At 41.5% G+C, this 21122-nt stretch overlaps 1 protein-coding gene across 1 annotated transcript in view; it reads left to right on the forward strand.

The window, feature by feature from the left end:
* ROS1 (ROS proto-oncogene 1, receptor tyrosine kinase) overlaps positions 1-21122 on the forward strand; it is a 97433-nt gene that overhangs the window by 56523 nt on the left and 19788 nt on the right. Inside the window, 12 exon segments of the mRNA XM_074989117.1 lie at positions 2011-2228; positions 3343-3487; positions 5645-5877; positions 7035-7211; positions 8125-8299; positions 8821-8938; positions 14093-14280; positions 14874-15031; positions 15318-15374; positions 15466-15689; positions 16237-16399; positions 17497-17561. Coding sequence (XP_074845218.1) covers positions 2011-2228; positions 3343-3487; positions 5645-5877; positions 7035-7211; positions 8125-8299; positions 8821-8938; positions 14093-14280; positions 14874-15031; positions 15318-15374; positions 15466-15689; positions 16237-16399; positions 17497-17561 — 1921 coding nt within the window.

The raw sequence follows: 21122 nt of genomic DNA on the forward strand, positions 1-21122 counted from the left end.
AGGGGTCTGGGGTAACTGGCAGGAGCACCAGCAGGCTGCTGTCCCTTTCCCAACTCCCCATGGCCCTGGGGAGCTGGGAAGAGCACTGGCAAGAGAGATCATCTGTGGGCCTGCAGCTCGTTCCCTGCACCCCCAGGCAAGGGGCAGATGGGGGCCACAGCTGCCCCCTACAGGCAGGGAGCAGCCCCCCACCCAGCAGGGTCACCCCACTGCCTGACTCAGGATGACCCTCTGTCCCGTTTTGGCTGGAACACCCCTTTGCCCCCAGAGAGTGTCCCGTATTTAACCTAGGGCTGTTTGGTCACCCTTCCACTGCTCCTTGATTTCCCTTCTGTCACTGGTGAGAAGAGCCTCTCTCCATCCTCTTTAGAGCTCCCTTCAGGACATTGACGGCTGCTATCAAATCACCCCTCAGTCTTCTCGTCTGCAAACTGAATAAGCCCAAATCCCTCAGCCTCTCCTCATAGGTCATGTGCTCCAACCCCTCGATCGTTTTCATTGCCCTCAGCTGGAGCCTCTCCAATGCATCCACATCCGTTCTGTACTGGCGGGCCCAGAACTGGGCACAAGACTCTGGATGTGACCTTACCAGTGCTGAACAGAGAGGAAATACAACTCCTCGAGATCTTCTGTAAATGCTCCTCCTAATGCACCACAATATGCCTTCTTGGCTACAAGGCACAACATTGTCTCATATCCAGCTTCTCATCCGCTGTGATCCCCAGGTCCTTTTTTGCTGCAGAAGTACGTAGCCAGTCAGTCCCCAGCCTGTACCAATGCTTAATTATTTTAATTAGGGAGTGTGAATGCTGTGAGAAAGCAGAAGGATGAGAAAAGTTTGTGTGAGAAAACATCACTGGAAATGAAAATTAGACTTTGTCCTGAAGCTCTTCTTCTGCTGTGACAAGTCTAATCTATCAATGCAGCACTTGTCAAAATAGTAACTAAGGGCCAGATTTTCAAATGTGTATAGGTGCCTTTTAAAAGTATTATTATTGATACAGGGTTTGCTGTGACACTAATTGAGCATGAATTCCTTTACTATACCCAAAGGCTACAATTGCTCTAAATGACTGAAAAAGCTAAATAATAAGCAATATGCTACCTCCAAGCAATAATAAGCATTTGAGCAAGATGTTTACCACAGGGCTGATCCAGGGTGCATTAATCTATATTGGTTCATTCCAGCTTGGTCGGAAGGTTATTAGCAAAGAACCCTTGAAGGGTTTACTTTGTACATACCCTTTAATAAACAAGTGAAGTCATTGGCAGTTATTGTACCTTATCTAAGGCCTGATGGCGTGTCTGACGTAGTCAATTATTTACTTCACCTGATGATATTTTATTTCTGTTACATCAGGTCAAAGCTTCAGTAAAATAACACAGGTATTTTGAAGGCTGACTGTAACCCTAACACAACAGTAACAGAGAGGAAGCCGTGCTAGTCTATACACTATCAAAACAAAAAGCAGTCAAGTAGCACTTTAAAGACTAGCAAAATGGTTTATTAGGTGAGCTTTCGTGGGACAGGCCCACTTCTTCAGACCATAGCCAGACCAGAACAGCTGGTCTGGCTATGGTCTGAAGAAGTGGGCCTGTCCCACGAAAGCTCACCTAATAAACCATTTTGCTAGTCTTTAAAGTGCTACTTGACTGCTTTTTGTTCTAACACAACAGCTCTTCTTTCTTGGGATCATATTCTCTTTCGTCAAACACTTTGGGCCCATTGCTCATATAAATATCCCGATTCAAATACCAGAGTTCACCCAAATCTACTGTGGGCCCGTATTTGGACAGAGCTCAACAATGTACCTAAATACCTAAATTATATTTTCACTGACTACAAAAAATTAACCCAAACTATTAAATACAGTCTTTTTTCTTTACCTCTTTATGAAACCAGTTAATTTGCTAGTTATACTGTTACCAAAGACAGTAGGATCACATCTAAAATCTAGTGTCTCCATGTAGCTGTTATACTTTGTAATATATTCTCTCCATCTCTTCCAGATAAACGATGCCTGACATTAGTTTCAAATGCTGACAAACCTACTATCCTTAATATTACAAACACAAGTTTAACAGTAAGCTTACCATCTGTCAAAACACAATTTCCCTGCACTGACATAACCTACCCTACTCCAACATACCTGGTGTACTACAGCAAAGTTACGAATGATGGCAGTATCTCAGCTCTCTGTTTGTCTGGCCAACATTGTACAGTCATGGTAAGACTATTTTGGAACACAAATTTGCATGGCATCATTTCTGAAAAGGTGATTCCGTGACACTTCCAAGTATTTGATATTATGTTCTGAAACTTTGCATTTGGCAGATTTTCCAACAATAGACATGACTATATATTAATTTCCCACTCCATAAAACCATGCCAGCTTTACTGTTTGACTCTTTGTGCCATAAATGGTAACTGACTTGGCTTTCTGTAACTTATTTGTACGCAAGATGGCTCTCTGACAGTCTACTTTCTGAACATTTCCTTGATAATGCTTTTTTGAAGGGACTCTTCCATTGCTACTGCTCAAAAAGCATGTTCTGGCTATTACTGATCTAGTGAAATAACCATTGAGACCTGTTTGTTTGGTATTCTTGTTGTAGCTTTGTTTTCCATAGGAAATTGATATCCTTTTGCACTTACCTTTTTTTTTTTTTTATAATTATTTTGGCAGTTGCCATTTCCAATCTCCTTGACAGTGACTGAATAGTAAGGTTTTGTAGTGTAATTGTTGTACCTTGCTCTTGGGCCAGGGGCTTCTGCAATCAATGAAAAGATTTTCCTTTGCTATGATGGGGGCTGGATAAGATCCTTACATCAAATCTTTCTAATACCATGAAAATGACAAAACACTTCCTGGGATGGAAGAAGTCCTTAATATGTGCATAAAATGACACATTTTGATGATTCCTTGGTACTTTACATGAAATGAGTTATGAGTCTCAGTCCCTTTTCTCATGGGTAGGTTCCTGTATCACAAAAGATGTCATTTCACTTGGGACTAGTTAACTGACTTAACTGTTGTCAATTAAAGTGGCACAAAAGGCAGATGTAGCCTTGTTCGTTCCTTGAAGTGACCCACCAAAATCAGGATGCAAGTGCATCGATCAGTTGCAGGACCTGTGTTGTGCCTGATCTGTCAGAGATGTTAACATTCTAATGTGGTCAATCTGGCACTATCACTAAATTTACTTTTTGGAAAAATCACTGTGATATTTTACTTTCTTTTCTGTGTAGTTGGAGCATCTGTACCCATTTCATTGTGGAGGCTTGTTACAGTACTTCATTTTCTAAAAGTATTTGCCTATGATTCTGCCTCCTAACTACAGGAACTTCAGGAAAATACAGCACTTATTGAAGGCCTACAGCCATTTTCAAGTTATGTGATACAAGCTGCTGTGAAAAACTATTATTCAGATTCTTCTGAGCAGCCACCATTGGGAGAAGAGACCATTGGCACAACTCTTTATGGAGGTGAGTTTTAGGCTGTATGCTGACTTTTGGGCCTAAACCTATTCTCACTTAGGAAAATGTAACTCTCTTGACTTCAGCTAAAGTTGTGTCTGAATTATACCAATGTAACCAAAAGCAGAATCAGGCCTTTTTTCTTTAATAATGTGTCATTTATGAGAGAGTTTGCAAGTATCTGCTCAAAACCTAATCTGCTCAGACCTGTGCAAAAACCTGTAGGCCTAACAATATTGAGAGCTTCTGAATTTCAGTTTTAACCAATAAACAGCAGTAAAAAACCCTGATATAAAAACAGCTAGAAGTCTGGTGGCACCTTATAGACTAATAGATATTTTGGAGCATCAGCTTTTATGGGCAAAGACCCGCTTCGTCAGATACAATCTGACATTGCATCTGATGAAGCAGGTTTTGCCTGCGAAAGCTTATGCTCCAAAATATCTGTTAGTCTGTAAGGTGCCACCGGACGTCTTGTTGGTTTTGTGGATACAGACTGACATGGCTACCCCCTCTGATACTTGTCACCCTGATATAGCAATAACAAAAAACAAAAAAATCAGGGTTATCCAATAGACACTGAAAAAACACTGGAAGTGGTTTCTTGCATCTAAGGTCTTGTCTTTGTAAAGCAATACAATGAACTAAGGGTATGTAATTTCTAAAGTGCACTAGCATGTTGCAAATTACTTGGTCTGGATAGAGTTGGTAAGCACTAAAGATTCATTTAAGTGCTTTAATGTAGTGATACAATACGCTGTGTTAAAGTGCATTATGGAACATTACAAAGAGATTACTCATATTAATATATTCTACTGTAATGACTAGTGTATATAATATACATCACTCGCGGTGATTTTTACAAAGAGAATGTCCTGAAAACTCTCACTTTCAGGGCATCCACATAAAACTAAAAAATGGTAAAAATATCTTGAAAAATTAAATTAATAAACCCTGAAAAATCAAAGCCTTAAATATAAACCTGTGAAAGTTTTGAGTCCACGGGGGAGTGATCCATATTCCCTAATGCTCTGACTTGTTGACTTCCTAAGAAGAGAGAGAGGTGTAGTTAAGCAGTTGCAGTGATTCTTTTTGGCTTTGTTAGCATTTCACAGTAATTTCGTGTGTGTGAACTATTAAGACTTTTGCCCCCAAGAAACTAACTCCCACACTTCTGTCAGAATGTGTATGTTTCCTGGGTTTTGTTCCCTGAGTTTTCTGAGTGCAATTAAATCTTAGAATCAGATCAGCTGCTGTCAAAGCTTCTTCACGTTCCTAGCTTATTTAACAGCACATCAAAACTTTTGTGGAGCCTCTCTATCTTCCCTTTGGTTCTATGTCAAAATGAATGAAGCTTGAATCGACTTTTACTTCCCTACAGGGAAAGAATCGAAGGAAATGAGGGTAAAAATGGTTTGGTCTTGCCACAGAGTGTCACTCTTACTCCACATGTTGCTTAGCAGGAAAAGTGTTTTCCTTGCCAATGCAACCCAGGCAAATTCAGATGACTGATATATGACCTTGCAGCCAAAGCATTACTTTAGAGGAAAATACATATGAACACTAAATAAACAAGCACCTCCCTTTAACTCTGGTGTGTTTTGGACTCTAACTCATTAAAAACCTAATACTGACATTTTACCTTCTAGTTCTCTGTCTATAATTTTTTCCTGCTGAAAAAGTATAGACATGCCCTACAGCAGTTCAAAGCTTATCAGTAAATATCAGAAGAGGATTTTGGTTTTTGAAAATGCTCATGTAATGACCAACTGACCTGGATCCATAATCAGCAAAGCAGTGTGTTTAATTTAAACAATTCTGCTTAGTGTATTTCCTTAGGAAAGCCCAAATAACAGAAAATAATGTTTAGCAGCTGTAATTTTCTCTCAGTTTGCTCTTTCCATTTGCTCATTTTTGGTACAAATGGGTAGACTCTGGTTTTCTCACAATTATCATGAGTGACACATAAATTTTGAATTAGTTCTGTATTTGGATTTAATATGTATGGTTTGTAGGGTTAGAGGGTAACTATTTAAAATGGATCATATGTCACATGCTTATGAATATATTTAAAGCTTTCTATACTGATACGTCTTGAATTCTCTGAAAACAACACTCACTTTGCCCACAAAATCTACAAGATTTTTGTTTTGCTTTGTGTTGCAGTGCCAGGAGCAGTTAACCTCATTGAGACACTGGTTCTGTCTGATAACACCGTTAATATATCCTGGAGTGAACCTTCACAGCCAAACGGACCCATAGACTCTGTCCGCTATCAAATTACTGTCAACTTTTTACCCCCAGTTCCTGCAACTCCTTTGAGAAAAAGTGAATTTCCAAACAGAACACTTGCCTGGTCTATTAACAGCCTCAATGGTGGAACAAATAATGTCTTCAAGGTATAGTTAAAACTGACTTTGTCTACTCAAGAAGCCTGAAAGTAAGATACGGTTATTAAGCAAAAAGTGACCAGACCACTGTTTTGTAAACCATGAGCATGCTTGAATTTTGTAAACGAGAGTTCAGACCATTGGCAGAATTGTCTCAGTCCCAGGGCTTTGAGGAAGATAAATCAAACTTCATCCATTTCTCCTTGTGTGAAAAAATGGAAATTTTCCGTTCTCCCAAAAAGCTGTTTGATTTGGATTGACCGATGTACTTAGGCACCTGAACTTCAAGCTTAGATATGTCTGGCATTTAGATTCCACTGAGATACATGCAACTCCTGCCTAATGTTGTATGTGCTAAACTGGAAAGTGCCGCGGTGCCTGTGTGCATGCCCTTGTCATGCACTCTTCTGCCTCACTCTAGGCATTCAGAAGCCTATTTCCACCTAGGCTTCACCACAATCCATGAATGGGGGAAGATAAGCAAAGTGCTGTTTGGTGAACTTTAGGAGAAAAACTTATCCCAAATTAGGATGTGCTCTGGAGAGAGAAGTGCAGGGAAGGGTCCTTAACATCTTGGTAAAATGGGTCCTTGAACTCCATTGAAGTGTGACACTATTCATGACACTGTCCAGGCAGTCCGCAGAGAGAGAAAGGAGACCTACCTGGAGAGAGAGGATGCTATTGTAATTGGTGATTATAAATGTAGGGAGAAGGACTCAGTAGGTTTCAAAACACTGCCCAAAGGATTGCATAAATGCTTGTCACACAAGGAAAGACTACGAAGGAAGCAATTCTGTGGGAAAGACTAATTGAGGAGCTGAGAAGACCCTGTTGGACACACCTTGAGGCCAAGAAGAGTTCTGTCTCATGGTCCCCATAGCTCTAGTGGGAAGGTCCAGAATGTTTGGATTCAGACCTTACATAGTCTTAATCTTTCTTGAGTCTTAACTTTGTTAAAAAGCAGCTGAATAATGTTCTGAGGTACTCCAATGACTGAAGGGAACATTCACTTGCCATAACAATCAGCATTTGCTAGTCTTTAAAGTGCTACTTGACTGCTTTTTGTTTTGATAGTGTATAGACTAGCACGGCTTCCTCTCTGTTACAAATCAAATGCAGTTTTCAGAGTAGCTTGAGACCCTGTGTTTCATCGTTTCTCCTGTTAGGTTCTAGCTTTTCATCCAGAAAAGAATTGGTTTTCTGAGAGTGCCCCTGTATTTGCAGCAACATTTGAGACGCCACCTGTGCCAGTTAACATAATTGCCAAAAACAACAGCTGCCAGTTAGAATGGAGGTCTCCTTTGCATGGCAACATAACCAGCTTCTGGTTTGAATTGCAGAAGGTAACAAAAATACTCTTTTCTTCTCACATTTAATGGTCAGATTGTGCACAGCCTTGTAGAGAGTGGAGTGCTTGGGAAGGATGCAAGATGTCCACCTGGGTAATTCAGGCACTATAATGTCAATGGCAGTACTAGTGCTCCAACAAGGGGTAAAATGAAGAGAATACTGGCCAGGCACAAGGGAGAGCTGCCACTGCAGCAGATATTCTGCAGAAATTCCAGGGGGTTTTAGTTGAGTCAAACAGAACCTCCGGGGGAAGGAGTAGCCCCTTACATTCCAGTGCATGCCATGGTTAGAAAGAAACAGGTTTTTGCATTTTATTGACCTCTCCTACAAGAGGCAGATTTAGAGAGAAACTATTTTGGGGGAAACAAATCAGTCCTGCAGCATACACCATAAACTAAATGCCACAGAGGTGGCAGTATATATGTCAACTTTGGTTTTAACCTCTGAGACACAGGCATTAGAAAATGCCACAGGTGCTATTGCATTGCGTGAATGTCCTAATGGAGCTGATCATAATCACATGGTTTCACTTAGGATCAGTAAGGCAAGCAGAGCTCACATTGAGCCAAAGGTACCGGCCAAACACAGGAAGGCTGCGTAAGGTCTCTGTTGCTTTTGCACACCTTTGCTGCTGCCACCCGCTCTGTTGTCCCACATGATTTCCAGGCCTCATAGGTCTCAGAAGAATAACAGCAAATTTCTGGGTGGGCTTGGTCTGTAGGAAGAGGCTTTGTCATTTGTGCTCCCACAGTCTCAATAGCCTCCCAGTACTCATGTTTGTGTACACACTTCTTTAAGGGCTCCGTAGCAAGGCCGCTGAAGTTGATATAAAGACAGTTGATTGCAATGGGCTTTGGATCAAGCCCTCACAGAATATTGACTCATATGATATTTTATTTTTTCTAGTGGCAAGCAAAAAATAGCTGGTTTTGTCCTGCAAACATCACCTGTACAGAAGGTCCCTTGTACAAATGTCATCTCATGGGTATTCGTCCTGACACTAACTACTTTGTGCGAGTAGCAGTCATTTACATAACTGGAGCAAAGAGTACCTCACTCCCAGGAAGCTTTAAAACTAAAGGTAAGCTCTTAAAATCATGTGATCCTAGATTAACGCTCGTCTAAGCATGCAAGTAAACATATCCCATATGCTTTGCCAGATAATATTCTTCTTATAAGAATCACTGATTTCCCTCTGTGTGGATGCTAAAAAAAAGAAGTCACAAAAAAGGTATTTGCCAAAAATAAAAATGGAACACTATTTCAGAGGTGGGAGGTGGGGGATGGGGAAGGAGAGAGTGAAAATGAAATATTTTAATGTGACAAGAATCCAGGCTGAAGTTTACATGTGTGTGAATGAACCTTTCCAAGTTTCCTGTCATGCATAAATGTCCATGGATTCATTTTCCATGAGTAGCCTTTTAGCTCAGACACTGCGAGTCTCCAGTTCCTTCATATGTCTCAGCATCCAAGTACATGTCTGAGGTTTACTCTGTGACCTTCTAGCTCTTAATCTTGGGATTTTTTTCCTCACTATAGGGTATGTATGTAGTAATATGCTGAGTTTTAAGAATTCTACATTTTTCTCCCTTTGCACAACAGCTGGAGTTCCAAGTAAACCAGGAATCCCCAAAATAGCAGGGGAGAATATAAATTCCATACAGTGGGAAAAAGCTGAAGACAACGGAAGTAACCTCACCTACCACATTTTAGAAAGCAGGTAAATGAATCAGAATCTCTTGCTAGCAAATGATAATGACTCATTTGTGTAGGGGTGTCCAGCAAAATGTTTGGCAGTAACTAAGTAGGGAATAGGTTCAAGTTAAATAATAATGAGCCTAAATGTTGGACCAAAAGACCAATTGAACTGAAGAGGCTTTAGAAATTTCTAAGTATTTGATTTCCTTTGTTTTGAAATTGTATTCCTGTGCCCCTGCATGTCTTGTTTGTAAGCAAGATGGGAAGGAAAATCATCCACATGATTTGTGGGAATTCTTGCTTTCAGCTTATTCTTCATCTGTGCTTATTAATAAAAGAGGTATGCTGAGGAGTTGATGAAGAGAATCGAGGACCTCACAAATGCAATGGGGTAAATTTTCCAAAGTGACTAAAAATGTTAGGTTCTTCAGTTTATGAGTACTCAATTTGACACAGGTTAAAGGGGTCTGATTTTCAGAGGCACTGGTGCTTAGTTTATTATAGAAATTCCTGCCCCCCCCACCAGGTGTGTCAGGCTTCAAAAAATTGAAATGCCTCAGAACATTCAAAATCAGTTTTGAAAATTTAGACCAAAGCCCCAAGGAGCTTTCAGTCATCCTTATGGCTAAGTCTTCCTTGTGTAGCTGAAGGTAGTAATGAAATTATAGAATCATAGAAGTGTAGGACAGGAAGGAACCTTGAGAAGTCATCTAGATCAGTCCCCTGCATTCAAAGGGACTATATAATAACTAGACATTTCGTGACTGGGTTTTGTTTAAACTGCTCATAAAAACCTCCACTGATTGAAGTTCCATAGCCTCCCCAGATAATTATTTTTAGTATGTAACTATCCTGGCAGTTAGGAAATTTTTCCTAATGTCCACGCTAAACCTCCCTTGCTGCAATTTAAGCCCATTGCTTCTTGTTCTATCTTTGGATGTCAATGAGAATAATTTTTCGCCCTCCTCCTTGTAACAAGCTTTTATGTACTTAAAAACTGCTATCATGTCCCCTTGTCAGTTTTCTCTTCTCCAGACTAGGCAAATCCAGTTTTTCAATCTTTCCTCACAGGTCACGTTTTCTGGATCTTTAATCATTTTAGTTGATCTTCTCTGGATCTTCTCTGTTTGTCCACATCTTTCCTGAAAAGTAGCATCCAGAACTGGCCACAATAGTTCACCTGAGGTCCTATCAGTGTGGAGAGGAAGAATTATTTTTCATGTATTGCTTATAACACTTCTGTTACTATTTCAGAATAATGTTTCCTTTTTTTTGCAACAGAGTTATACTGTGAATTTATATTTGGTTTGTGACCCCCAGATCCATTTGTGCAGAGTTACTTTTGAGGCAGTTATTTTCTATGTTGTATGTGTACAATTGATTATTCCTTCCCAAGTGGAGTATTTTGCGTTTGTCTTTATTAAATTTCATCCTATTTGCTTCAGATATTTTCTCCAATTAGTCTAGGTAGTTTTAAATTTTAATGCTATCTTCCAAATGCAGACCCCTACCAGTTCGGTATCATCTGTAAACTTTTATAATATATTTTCTATGGCATTGTCTAAATCATTGTTGAAAGTATTGAACAGAATTGCACCAAGGACTGATCCCTGTGGGACCCTACTTGATATGCCCTTCCAGTTTGATTGTGAGCCACTGATAACTACTCTCTGGTACAGTTATGCACACAGTTATGCACCTGTGTCAGACTACCTCCATCTAGGTTGTATTTCTTTAGTTTGTTTTGAGACTGTCATGTAAAATAGTTTCAAAAACCTTAATAATGTCCAGGTATACCTGATCTACGGCTTCCCCCACCATCCAAGAGGCTAGTTACTCTGTCAAAGACAGCTATAAGATTGCTCTGCCACAGTTAGTTCTTGATAAATCCATGTTGCCTCTTACTTATCACCTTATCATTTAAATGTTTGCAAATTGGTTGCCAGATTATTTGTTCCATTATTTTACTGGTACTAAAGTTAAGCTGACTGGTCTGTAATTCCCTGTACTTAGTTCACTTTATATAGACAGTCACTAAATTTGCTCTCTTTCAGTCCTCTGGAATCTCTCCCATCTTCTATTAGTTTTTGAAGATAATTAATGGCTCACATACGTCCTTGTCCTTAGTCAGCTCAATGAGGCTTAGGAAATGCCTTAGGAAAAGCTATCCCCCCAATGTTTCTGACTCTGATAAACTCAGACAAAACCCAAAAGTTCTGGAAATCTTATCAGAGAACTAGTTCTAACAAGATTTTCAGGTCATTTCCCAGAGACATGGATCTCTTAGGATAAACTGGTTAATTAGATGAAGTTTTGAATGCTTTTCTAAATCAAACCTCTGAATCATTTAATGCATGTTCATCACTAATTTAACTTTAAATGCTTCATTATCCAGATGAATTGGGGTGGGTGGAAATATTAAATAGTGCCAGACAAGAGCAATAAATGTTCCAGATTACTGGGAACTCCTTGAATCAATCCATTTGAAAATGATTAGTTTTAGTGAACTTGTCTATATTCATAGGCCTTGACACAGCAGTAGCTAAAATTCAGGCCAGTTCTGGGATCAGACTGTACAGCTTAGGATAGCCTCTAAGGCCAGGTCTACACTAGAGAGTTTTGTCTACTAAACCAGACTTTTATCGACAAAACTCATGGAGCGTCTATCCAAAAATGTGTTTTATCAAAAGTCTGTCAACAAAACTTGCCACTTCTGTCGACAGCCTTCTGCCTCTCCATGATGAGGAATAATGCCTTTTGGGTACAAAAAAGCTGTGTAGATTCTCCGGGGCCCTCTGTTGACAGACGGGGCTTCCGGGTCAACTCGCAGCCCTGTTTGCTGAGCTTCTGGCTGGCTGCTCTGCAGAGTGGCTGGGCAGTCTGGCCGCTCTCTGTTGACAGAATAGATTGCTTTTTTGATCCACTTGTGTGTGTGGGCGTGATCTGTCAACAGAAGTTTTGCCAGAAGCTATCTTCTGCCAGTAACTACTGTCAACAGATCTCTGTAGTGTAGAAGTAGCCAAACTGTATGGTCTAGGACATTTCGTAACGGTACAGCTTAAGATATTTTTCTAAATGTGTGGCTTAGAATTTTTTCTGTACAAAGAGTTGTCTATGGTTCTTCCAATTCCAGAGAAGAAATCCAATACTGGTATTGAATCTCCTGAAGATTAATCCATTGCATTATATCAAAGGGGTTTCTTCTGCTGAAATAATTCCATACAGTTGTGTAGATTGGGGGTTAGGGTAAGAATCAAAAAATAAAACTCAGTGGCTACAGTTACACTACAGTGACCAGTCTACAGAAGTCACTGTTGGAAGAGAGTTCCCAACAAAACTTCTGTTGACAGAGTGCGGCCCCAAACAAAAGCAAATCAGGAGAGCGCTCTACTCTGTCAACAGAGCGGCTGGACTACCCAGCTGCTCTCTTGACAAAGCAGGCACCAGGAAGCACAGCAGACAGGGCTGTCCATTATTCTGGATTCCCTGTCTGTTTAGGGAAGGCACCCCCCAGAGCATCTACACAGCTCTTTTGAATCTCAATAGAATCTGTCAACAGCTGCGTTATGCCTCATGGATGAGAGGCAGAAAGCTGCCAGCAGAAGTGCTAAGTTTTGTTGACAAACTGTCGACAAAATGCATTTCGTGTGTGGACTTTCCACCAGTTTTGTCAATAAAACCAGGATTTTGTCGGCAAACTCTCTAGTGTAACTGTAGCCAGTGTGTTTTTTTTTCCTAAGTTAGTTTAGTGCTTTGAGTAATGAAAGATTGACAGCACTGTCAGAGCTTGGCATTCTTCAGCTGCAAAAGCTTTCACCCAGGCATACTTTCCTGGTGGTGTAAGCTTCCACCACAGTTCTGCAAGTAGCCGCCAGTACTGAACAGTGCACAATAACTGATAGACCATGACACTTGATCATTCTGATCTGCTAAAGGCCAGATCGCACCTGACCCATGTGTGGGAGTTCAAGGTGCAGAGGGCATGAGGGCCCTTATCCCATGGAAGGGTTCTGCACAGTTCCAGACCTTGTGTTCTCATGATTACAAAGCCCATAATCAATCCATCATTCACCTTTGATTTTTTCATCAGTTTTGTGAAATTTATTTCTCCTATGCGGATTTGATGTTGAACCATGGGGAAAATCAATGTTTTCCATTGCAGTTTGCAAAGTGTCCAAAGTTAGGTAAATAGGAACCCGGCTGATCAGTACTAATGAAAATACTTGAAGAGTAATTTTGATGATAACTACTGATTCGCAGAGAATCCTGTCAGGAACTTGAATAGTCCAATAACACATACATTTAGCTTCTATGTGGCTTTTGGGACTACAAGTTTCTGTTTTGTTGTGCTGCTTCAAAGTGTGGTGTAAGGTTTGTTGGAATGCAAACTGTACACCTAATAAATTATTTTGCTAGTCTTTAAAGTGCTACTTGACTGCTTTTTGTTTTGATAGTATATAGACTAGCACGGCTCCCTCTCTGTTACTATTGTACAATGACGGTACAAGGTCAGTTCACATGAAATATAGCTGTATCATGTTACATAAAATAACAATTCAGACATGCCCTGCAGATCCAATGTATGTTCCTTCTTCAGTTGGTGTATAATCTGCTCTGAATTTGCAATGAGTGATCCGCTCAAAGCATCTTAAAAAGGAAGCAATATATCTAGCAGCCAGCAGATATAGTGGGAAACTGGCTAGCTAAAAGATTGTAACTTCCCTGCCAATGACATGATTTTTGTATTAGGTTGTGAAACCTGACACATGGAAAACTGAACTGCTCCAGGCCTGAGACAACTGAAACCTCTACCAGAATAAATGGAGAGTTTTGGCTAAAATCAAATAACATTGTTTTGAGATCCTGGCTGGGAGGTGTGTGTTAAAACAGTAGAAAGGATACCCTTGCCTTATGTGTCTAAAACATGCTGGAGTTTCATTTTATATGCCAGACTAAAGAGGTGTGTCTTCTTGTGCATTCCTGGAATTACATGTTAAGATCATTGTGGTTTCCATAGCCCATCCCACATGAATGGAAAGGTACTTAGTGCAGAGCATGTGTGAGAAGAGAGTTTGCATGTAGACCATATTGTGGAAATGATGTACAGCAGAAGTTTGTAAATAACACAAACTTCACAAATAGCTGATCTATCTCTGTTTTGCTCTGTGCTCGGTAGGAAGGGGTCCCATAACACAAGCAAAATGAAGCCTTCTTGGGAGGTGGTTTACAACGGCTCTTGCACGAATATATGCACATGGAAGGCCAAGGACTTAGAAGGAACTTACCACTTTCGAGCAGCAGCTGCAAATATGCTGGGACTGGGTGAATACAGTGGCATCAGTAGTGCTATAGTATTGGTTAAAGGTACTTGCTGTATTTTTTGTTTGCTAATCAGATAGCATTGAAAGGATAGATCACAAACACAAATCACTTTTATTCAGGGGAATGCCTATGATTTATAATCAGAGATCACTATTTGTATGAAGATGTTGTGGCACATTCATAGTAAAATGTGTCAGTGGTGTTTTCTAGTGATGTTTCTGTGAAAATTCCCAGCTGGAAGCACTAGTGCTAACTTTCTTTTCAAAGAAACACTGGGCTGAACTCTATTTGCATTTGTTGCTGCTGGGTTGGATATGCTTTTCATCCTGTCTGGAGATGCTGTGGTATATCTAATAGTAAGGTTGGGATTCAAAGGAGTTAAGCATGTAATTAATTCTGCTCCCATTGACATCAGTGAGAGTTTTACCGTTGATTTCAATGGGAGCAGACTCTTATGTTCACATTGAGGCTTTTGAATATCTCATCCCTAACCGTTCAATGGTTCTGTGCTTTTCCCTACAACACTGGGATCTTAGAGGAATGTCATGGAGCAGGAGTTCTAACAGTTGCTTAGCTCAAGGATGCTCACACACCTTGCATTTCCAGTGAACTACTCTTCTTTTTTTTTTTAACAGACTCAACACCCCCCCGAGAGGCAACCATTGCTATAGCCATTGTGACTGGCGTGATTACATTCATCTTAATTGTGATTGCACTGTTTGTTTTTGGTATGCGATTAAGAAGTTTAATGAGAGTTGTTGGTCTGCTGGACCACAATATATTGAAACAAAGCTGAAATTTAAGGGAAGGACTGACTGATATGTTAGAACTAGGTCTTGTGAGGTGCCAAGATATCACTCGAGCATGATTAATGGCTTTTGTCCCTGCTGATTCTAACACTTAGCACAGGACAAACATGGGTCTTTGCTAGGTGCTGCTAGTAATGACCTGGGGCTAGAAAGGACTTTGGAAGGCTCATGTTTGGGGTCACCAGAGAGTACTGATTATGCTCACAGTGCTGGGGTACAACCCACTACTGCTCTCAAGCTTTTCATTGTATTGATTTTAGTTTTTTGCAGAGAGAGCAGAAGAACATTGGAGTTGCAATTGGATTCTTGCACTGTGAGCTCACACTGGTATGGTTAGTGGTTATGTCAGATATTTCACTGATGCTCATATGTATAAACCCAAATGTGGGAAAGGGGCTGAAAAGAGTTTCTGACATAGAGGCAAAACAAATGTACTTATTCAACTTACATGTATAAAAGGAAATTTTTCAAAGTAAAATCTCTCACATTCTGCTTCTCCCTTCCAGTCTGGCACAGAAGACTGAAGTTCAGAAAGTCTGCCCAGACTGGGCAGATAGTGCTTGTCAGGGAAGATAAAGAATTAGATCAACTTAGGGGACTGGCTGATGCCGTGGGATTGTCTAATGCCTGCTATGCTGTAAGGTATTTGTCTGTGACGTGCAAAAGGAACTTCCAAAGCAGAAAAATTAGCTGACCTCCTTGAGCCGAATTTTCACAAGATACTGAGCACGGAAAACCTGGAATGAAGTTGGTGGGAACTGTGGGTGTGCAGCACTTAGAGATTCTTTGCTGACCAGAGAAAGTGACTCAGGGCCCACAACTGGCAGCAGGTTTTTAAAACACTTAAAAGAGCTTCCATCTAGGAAGCTCAGTAAGGGCCAGGTTTTCAAAAGAGCGAGTGACTGAGCTGCTCCTCTTAGGACTTGGTGGAATACTGGTCCAGGCAAGCTCAGCATCTTGTGCTCTGTGGCGTTTATAAATATGGCCATAGGTACACAATGGCTGTAATTCCTTCCTCTGCAAAGGATTTGCAAAAATCACGTGCATCAGTTAAGTCTTTTGTAAGCTGTGCATGAGACAAATTATGCCAAAGTTGTTTAAGGCAAAATTTTGAGAGTATTCTTCAACCATATATTTATTTTAATGAGTATTTATTTTTAAAGCTACAACAAGCCACCCTGTTTTGTAGCACTGTCCCCACTCAGGCTGAGATTGAATCCTTGCCAGCCTTTCCTCGGAACAGACTGAATTTGCATAACCTGCTGGGCAGTGGAGCCTTTGGAGAGGTATATGAAGGGACTGCAGTAGATATCACAGGAGCTGAAAGTGGGGAATATAAAGTGGCAGTGAAGGTAATTTCAGCTGTGTAACTCCCTAAAGCAGCATTGTCTATATGGACAAACTTGGGTTTGTGGTTAGGCCAATGGGATGAGAGTCAAGAAAGGTGGATTCATTCCATTTCTGTCCCTGCCACTGACTGACTCATGACAAATCACTAAGGGCTGAGTTCCCCTCACAAAGTGTGGTTCTATCAAACCTTGGGCCTTTTTGCATCTGAGTTGTTCCACATTTTAACTTAAATCCTGGATTACGCTCCTCCAGTGACTCAACTAGATCAGATCTGCATTTGCTGCCAAATCTTTGAATGCGAGACTAACTCGTTGGGTGACCCATGGCACGGCTACTCTGCAGCTGGAGGAGGGTGTGCCTCCTAGCTGGGATAGACGGACACACCAACGCTGCCCAGGTAGTAAGCAAAAAAATGGCCATGGCTCAGAGCTCAGGCTAATCGCCTGAGTTCCCTGGACAGGTACTCAGATGGCTAGCCTGAGCCTCTGCCCATGCTGCATCATCCACACTAGTGCCAGTCTGCCTGTCCAGACTCAGAGGCATGCCTCTCAGTGGCAGCGTAGATGTACCCCACTACCAAAGGAATGTGACTTGATCTAATATCCCTCCTTTTTTACCATAATTCCAGACAAGAACCGGGGAGTGGGAAGGTACAGCAGCATGGGTTAGAACAGACCATGTCGCTTTATCTTTGTCAAGAGCCTGTTGTACAGCAGCAGAAAGGGAAAGCTGAAAACAAACAGCACCTCTCTTAAAACATGAGTAACACCACATTGCACAACTAGAGTCATCTTCTCTTAGCTTCGGGTATTACCTCCTTTCCTCATCCCCTGCTGTCGGTTTGCTAATCTGTCCTTATACTGTGAGCTCCTCAGAGTAGGAGGAGGACACAGTTGCCTACTTTGGTTTAGAAAGTGCCTATTACATTGTAGGCCCTACAGGAAATATAGAATTAGAAAAGTATGTGTGTGTGTGTGTGTGTGTGTGTGTTAGAAGAGGAGAGCAGCCCATACAATTTTTTCTTACATAAATGTTACATAGAGGACTCTGACAGCAATCTAATTGTGCTAACTACTTGTGTTGGCCTTGTGTTGTATAGACTTTGAAGAAGGGTGCGACAGACTATGAAAAGAGTGAGTTCCTGAAGGAGGCACACTTGATGAGGTAATACTGGGTATGCTACAAAATTCCTTTCAGTCCTGATTTCAGCTAGGGCTCTGGCCTTCAGGAGGCATTAGAGTTCATGTGTATATTCATGCCTGTTATTTTTGTTGAAGAATTAAAACGTTCATGATTAATCATACCAAAATGAAGCTACAAAGTTGGTTTGCAAACCAGATGAAGATTGACAATTTATTGCACTAATTTAATAGCTTGAGCAGACCTTTGGAGAGGGATGTTTCAGCCCTGCTGCTTCTGTCCCTCAGCCAATTACGAGAACATAAGTAATAATAGGGTGGTGTTTAACACTCCCAGTTTTTCAGAACAAGAATAGGCCCCACAGTTTTAATATCTTGTTCAAACTTGGTTTTCATATGTACACATTCACCAGCAGAGGCTGCCACATATTTCCTTACCTATTCAGGACACAAGTATATGATACATGTACATGCCATATGAGAATGGATTTATATACAGGTCAGCGTTTGAACTGGAAATTCAGGTTCTCTGGAGTCCCCAGTGAATGTGCAATGATTTGAGATAAAGACTTTTAAGAATATGAATAAGTCTTAATTTTCAGAGATTCTGAGCACCTGCACTGCTTTGACTTCCAGTCTGGGCACTCAAAGTAAGAATACAGTATTGAAAATTTGGAATTGAATTTCCCCTACTGAAAATATAATAATATTGAATTATAGTAGGCAGATAACATTTGCATTGTGTGCATACTCCCTCTTCACTTCTGTTTTCATAAAGATGAAGGCCACTTTTCCTTTGTTTATTCTGTTCATATAATCTGCACTGACCATACAAAGAAGAGGGACATTGTGAAAATATTGTGTAAGCAGAGACTGTCTGAAAATTCTGTTTTGTAAAGGAGAGGAGTTAAGATTTTATGTGTATTTAGTGACGTTTGAGTGCACTCTTTCTCTTTTTTAAGTGTGTGTCTCACAGAGGTGTGGGTGAACACACTTATTCCGTTTGTCTTCTACTGCCCATAGTCTGGGATAGAATCCACATGTATTCTCTTCTGTTGCTTGATGTTTTAGTCATAAATATTTGTAAATAGTCATTTTATTTTTTATATTTACATAGTTAATTAGCGTATATCTAGTGTAGTTAGTAGAGTTGGGAAGTTATTTTCCCCACCCTGTGTCTCCTCTATGCTAGCTTGGCAAGCTTCAAACCTGCCTTGCCTATCCCCAGATCACCTTCTGACCTACCTCCACAGTACCCAGCCTAACTGCTTCAGGGAATCGTACATTCTGTCTGAGTGTGGGCTAGTACCAGGCAGGTTGAAGAGTTCCAGGTCTACCAACACTTTACAGAACTAACTATGAGATCTAGGTCAGATCCAGGGTCATCCTGTTTCCCACTCTTCACCTGAATCGCTGAGCACTGCCCAACTGGCACTGGAAGAATGTCCCACCAAGCTAAAAGTGGAGCATGACAAAGGGAAGAAGCACAAGAGAACAGAGAAGTCTGTTCATAGGTCCTCAAACAGAAGAGCAGCTTCACTCCTTCTCTCAGGTTTGAGTGAGGCTTTGCACCCCATGTGAGGCTCACCTAGAACTCATAGTGAGATTGGGTAGGCTTTGATAGTGCCAGCAGCTTCTGGTTCTGCAAAGGAGTAAGCAGTGCACTTCATCTATGCTCGCAGTACCATATGGCATGCTTAATCCTGCACCATCAGTCCTGAAACCTTAGACTCCAGCCAGTTCTCCTCCAGCTCATCTGAGATGTACCCTACTAGATGTCCTGACCACCTACCTAGAGACAGAGTCATTGATCCTTATGGAACCATTGTTAGTATGGGGCACTGAAACACCATCCATTCCCCAAACCCACCTCCAACACACCTATGATATCGGGATGCTGTCTCACTTCCAGGCACACCAAGTGCCTCATGCAAGTAACACTAATGTTTCCAGTTCTCCAATCAGAGGAATCTTACTCAGAGACAGAACAATAGATGGTAAACTCATTCCAACAAGGGCTTTCTTATTAGAATCTAGCACTGACAGGACTTCTGGGGTGCCTATTGGCTCCAAGGGAGTACTGTACCTATATACAATCCACATCCCTACTCTTACAACCCTATATATTTCCATAAGGCCATATGAGAGCCTTACTACTGGGCTCCAGGATCATACTTCAAATACCAACCTCAGCCTCTGCTGTTTAGAGAGGAAGCTCTGGCAGAATATCAAGAGATAAGGCTGGAGCAGCTGGCACTGTCAGAATTCTCTATGACTTTATTTTCATTCCCAGATAAGATGGTATTGCCAGTCTTTCCCACTCTGCCTGACAATCACAGGCAATACCAAGCCTGCTTAGAACGATAGCACCTTCCAAATTCCATTGGAGGAATGTTGACTCACCATCCTCCACAAGGCGGCTTCTGTCAAGATGGCTTTATACATGAATAAAGTCATCTTGGACCTAACTAAGGATGTATTAAAGGAGAGAGAGAAAGAGAGAGAGAGAGAGAGAGATTGAGAGAGCGCAATACTTACTTTATCACCCAAAGTAGCTGGTAGTCTGGGCAGCCCCTGAACTTAGCAGTCTCCATCACCTAAAATCCACCTCTTCAGATAAAGAGGCTGGACCTGTTGATACAAAGAACTTCTCTTCAGTCAGTTTATTCTTCAGGATTGTGAACTACCATACTGTACATTCCGAGACAGCCTCAATTTCAGACAATATCTGATGAGTGGAAGGCCTGGTCATTAGCACAGGCATCATCAGATGCAGAGGACACAACATTCTGCTCATTGGTGGTCATGAGATGAGCGCACTGGTTACACCAGAGGAGGACCTCCCCTTAGAAGGGAACATTCTCTTTAGCAAGAAGACAGACAAAGTACACTGAAGATGATCATGCCACTCTCTGCTCATTACATTTATAGTATATACAGCTATCATGATGGATGGTCTTGAGGCCACAGCAGCAGCAGACGTACTGGCCCCTACCTCAGCAGTTTTAACACCAACCATCCTATAAGCCACAAAGGCTACGTCTACACGTGAAGCCTACATCGAAATACCTTATTAGGCTATTTATAGGCTATTTCGATGAGTAACGTCTACACGTCCTCCAGGGCTGGCAACGTCGATGTTCAACTTCGACGTTGCGCGGCACCACATCGAAATAGGCGCTGCGAGGGAACGTCTACATGCCAAAGTAGCACACATCGAAATAAGGGTGCCAGGCACAGCTGCAGACAGGGTCACAGGGCAGACTCAACAGCAAGCCGCTCCCTTAAAGGGCCCCTCCCAGACACAGTTGCACTAAACAACACAAAATACACAGAGCCAACAACTGGTTGCAGACCCTGTGCCTGCAGCATGGATCCCCAGCTGCCGCAGCAGCAGGCAGAAGCCCTGGGCTAAGGGCTGCTGCCCACGGTGACCATAGAGCCCCGCAGGGGCTCGAGAGAGAGCGTCTCTCAACCCCTCAGCTGATGGTCGCCATGGCGGACCCCGCTATTTCGAAGTTGCAGGATGCGCAACAACTACACGGTCCCTACTTCGACGTTGAACGTCGAAGTAGGGCGCTATTCC

Source organism: Carettochelys insculpta, chromosome 3 (assembly GCF_033958435.1).
Source record: "Carettochelys insculpta isolate YL-2023 chromosome 3, ASM3395843v1, whole genome shotgun sequence".
Classification (NCBI taxonomy): domain Eukaryota; kingdom Metazoa; phylum Chordata; order Testudines; family Carettochelyidae; genus Carettochelys; species Carettochelys insculpta.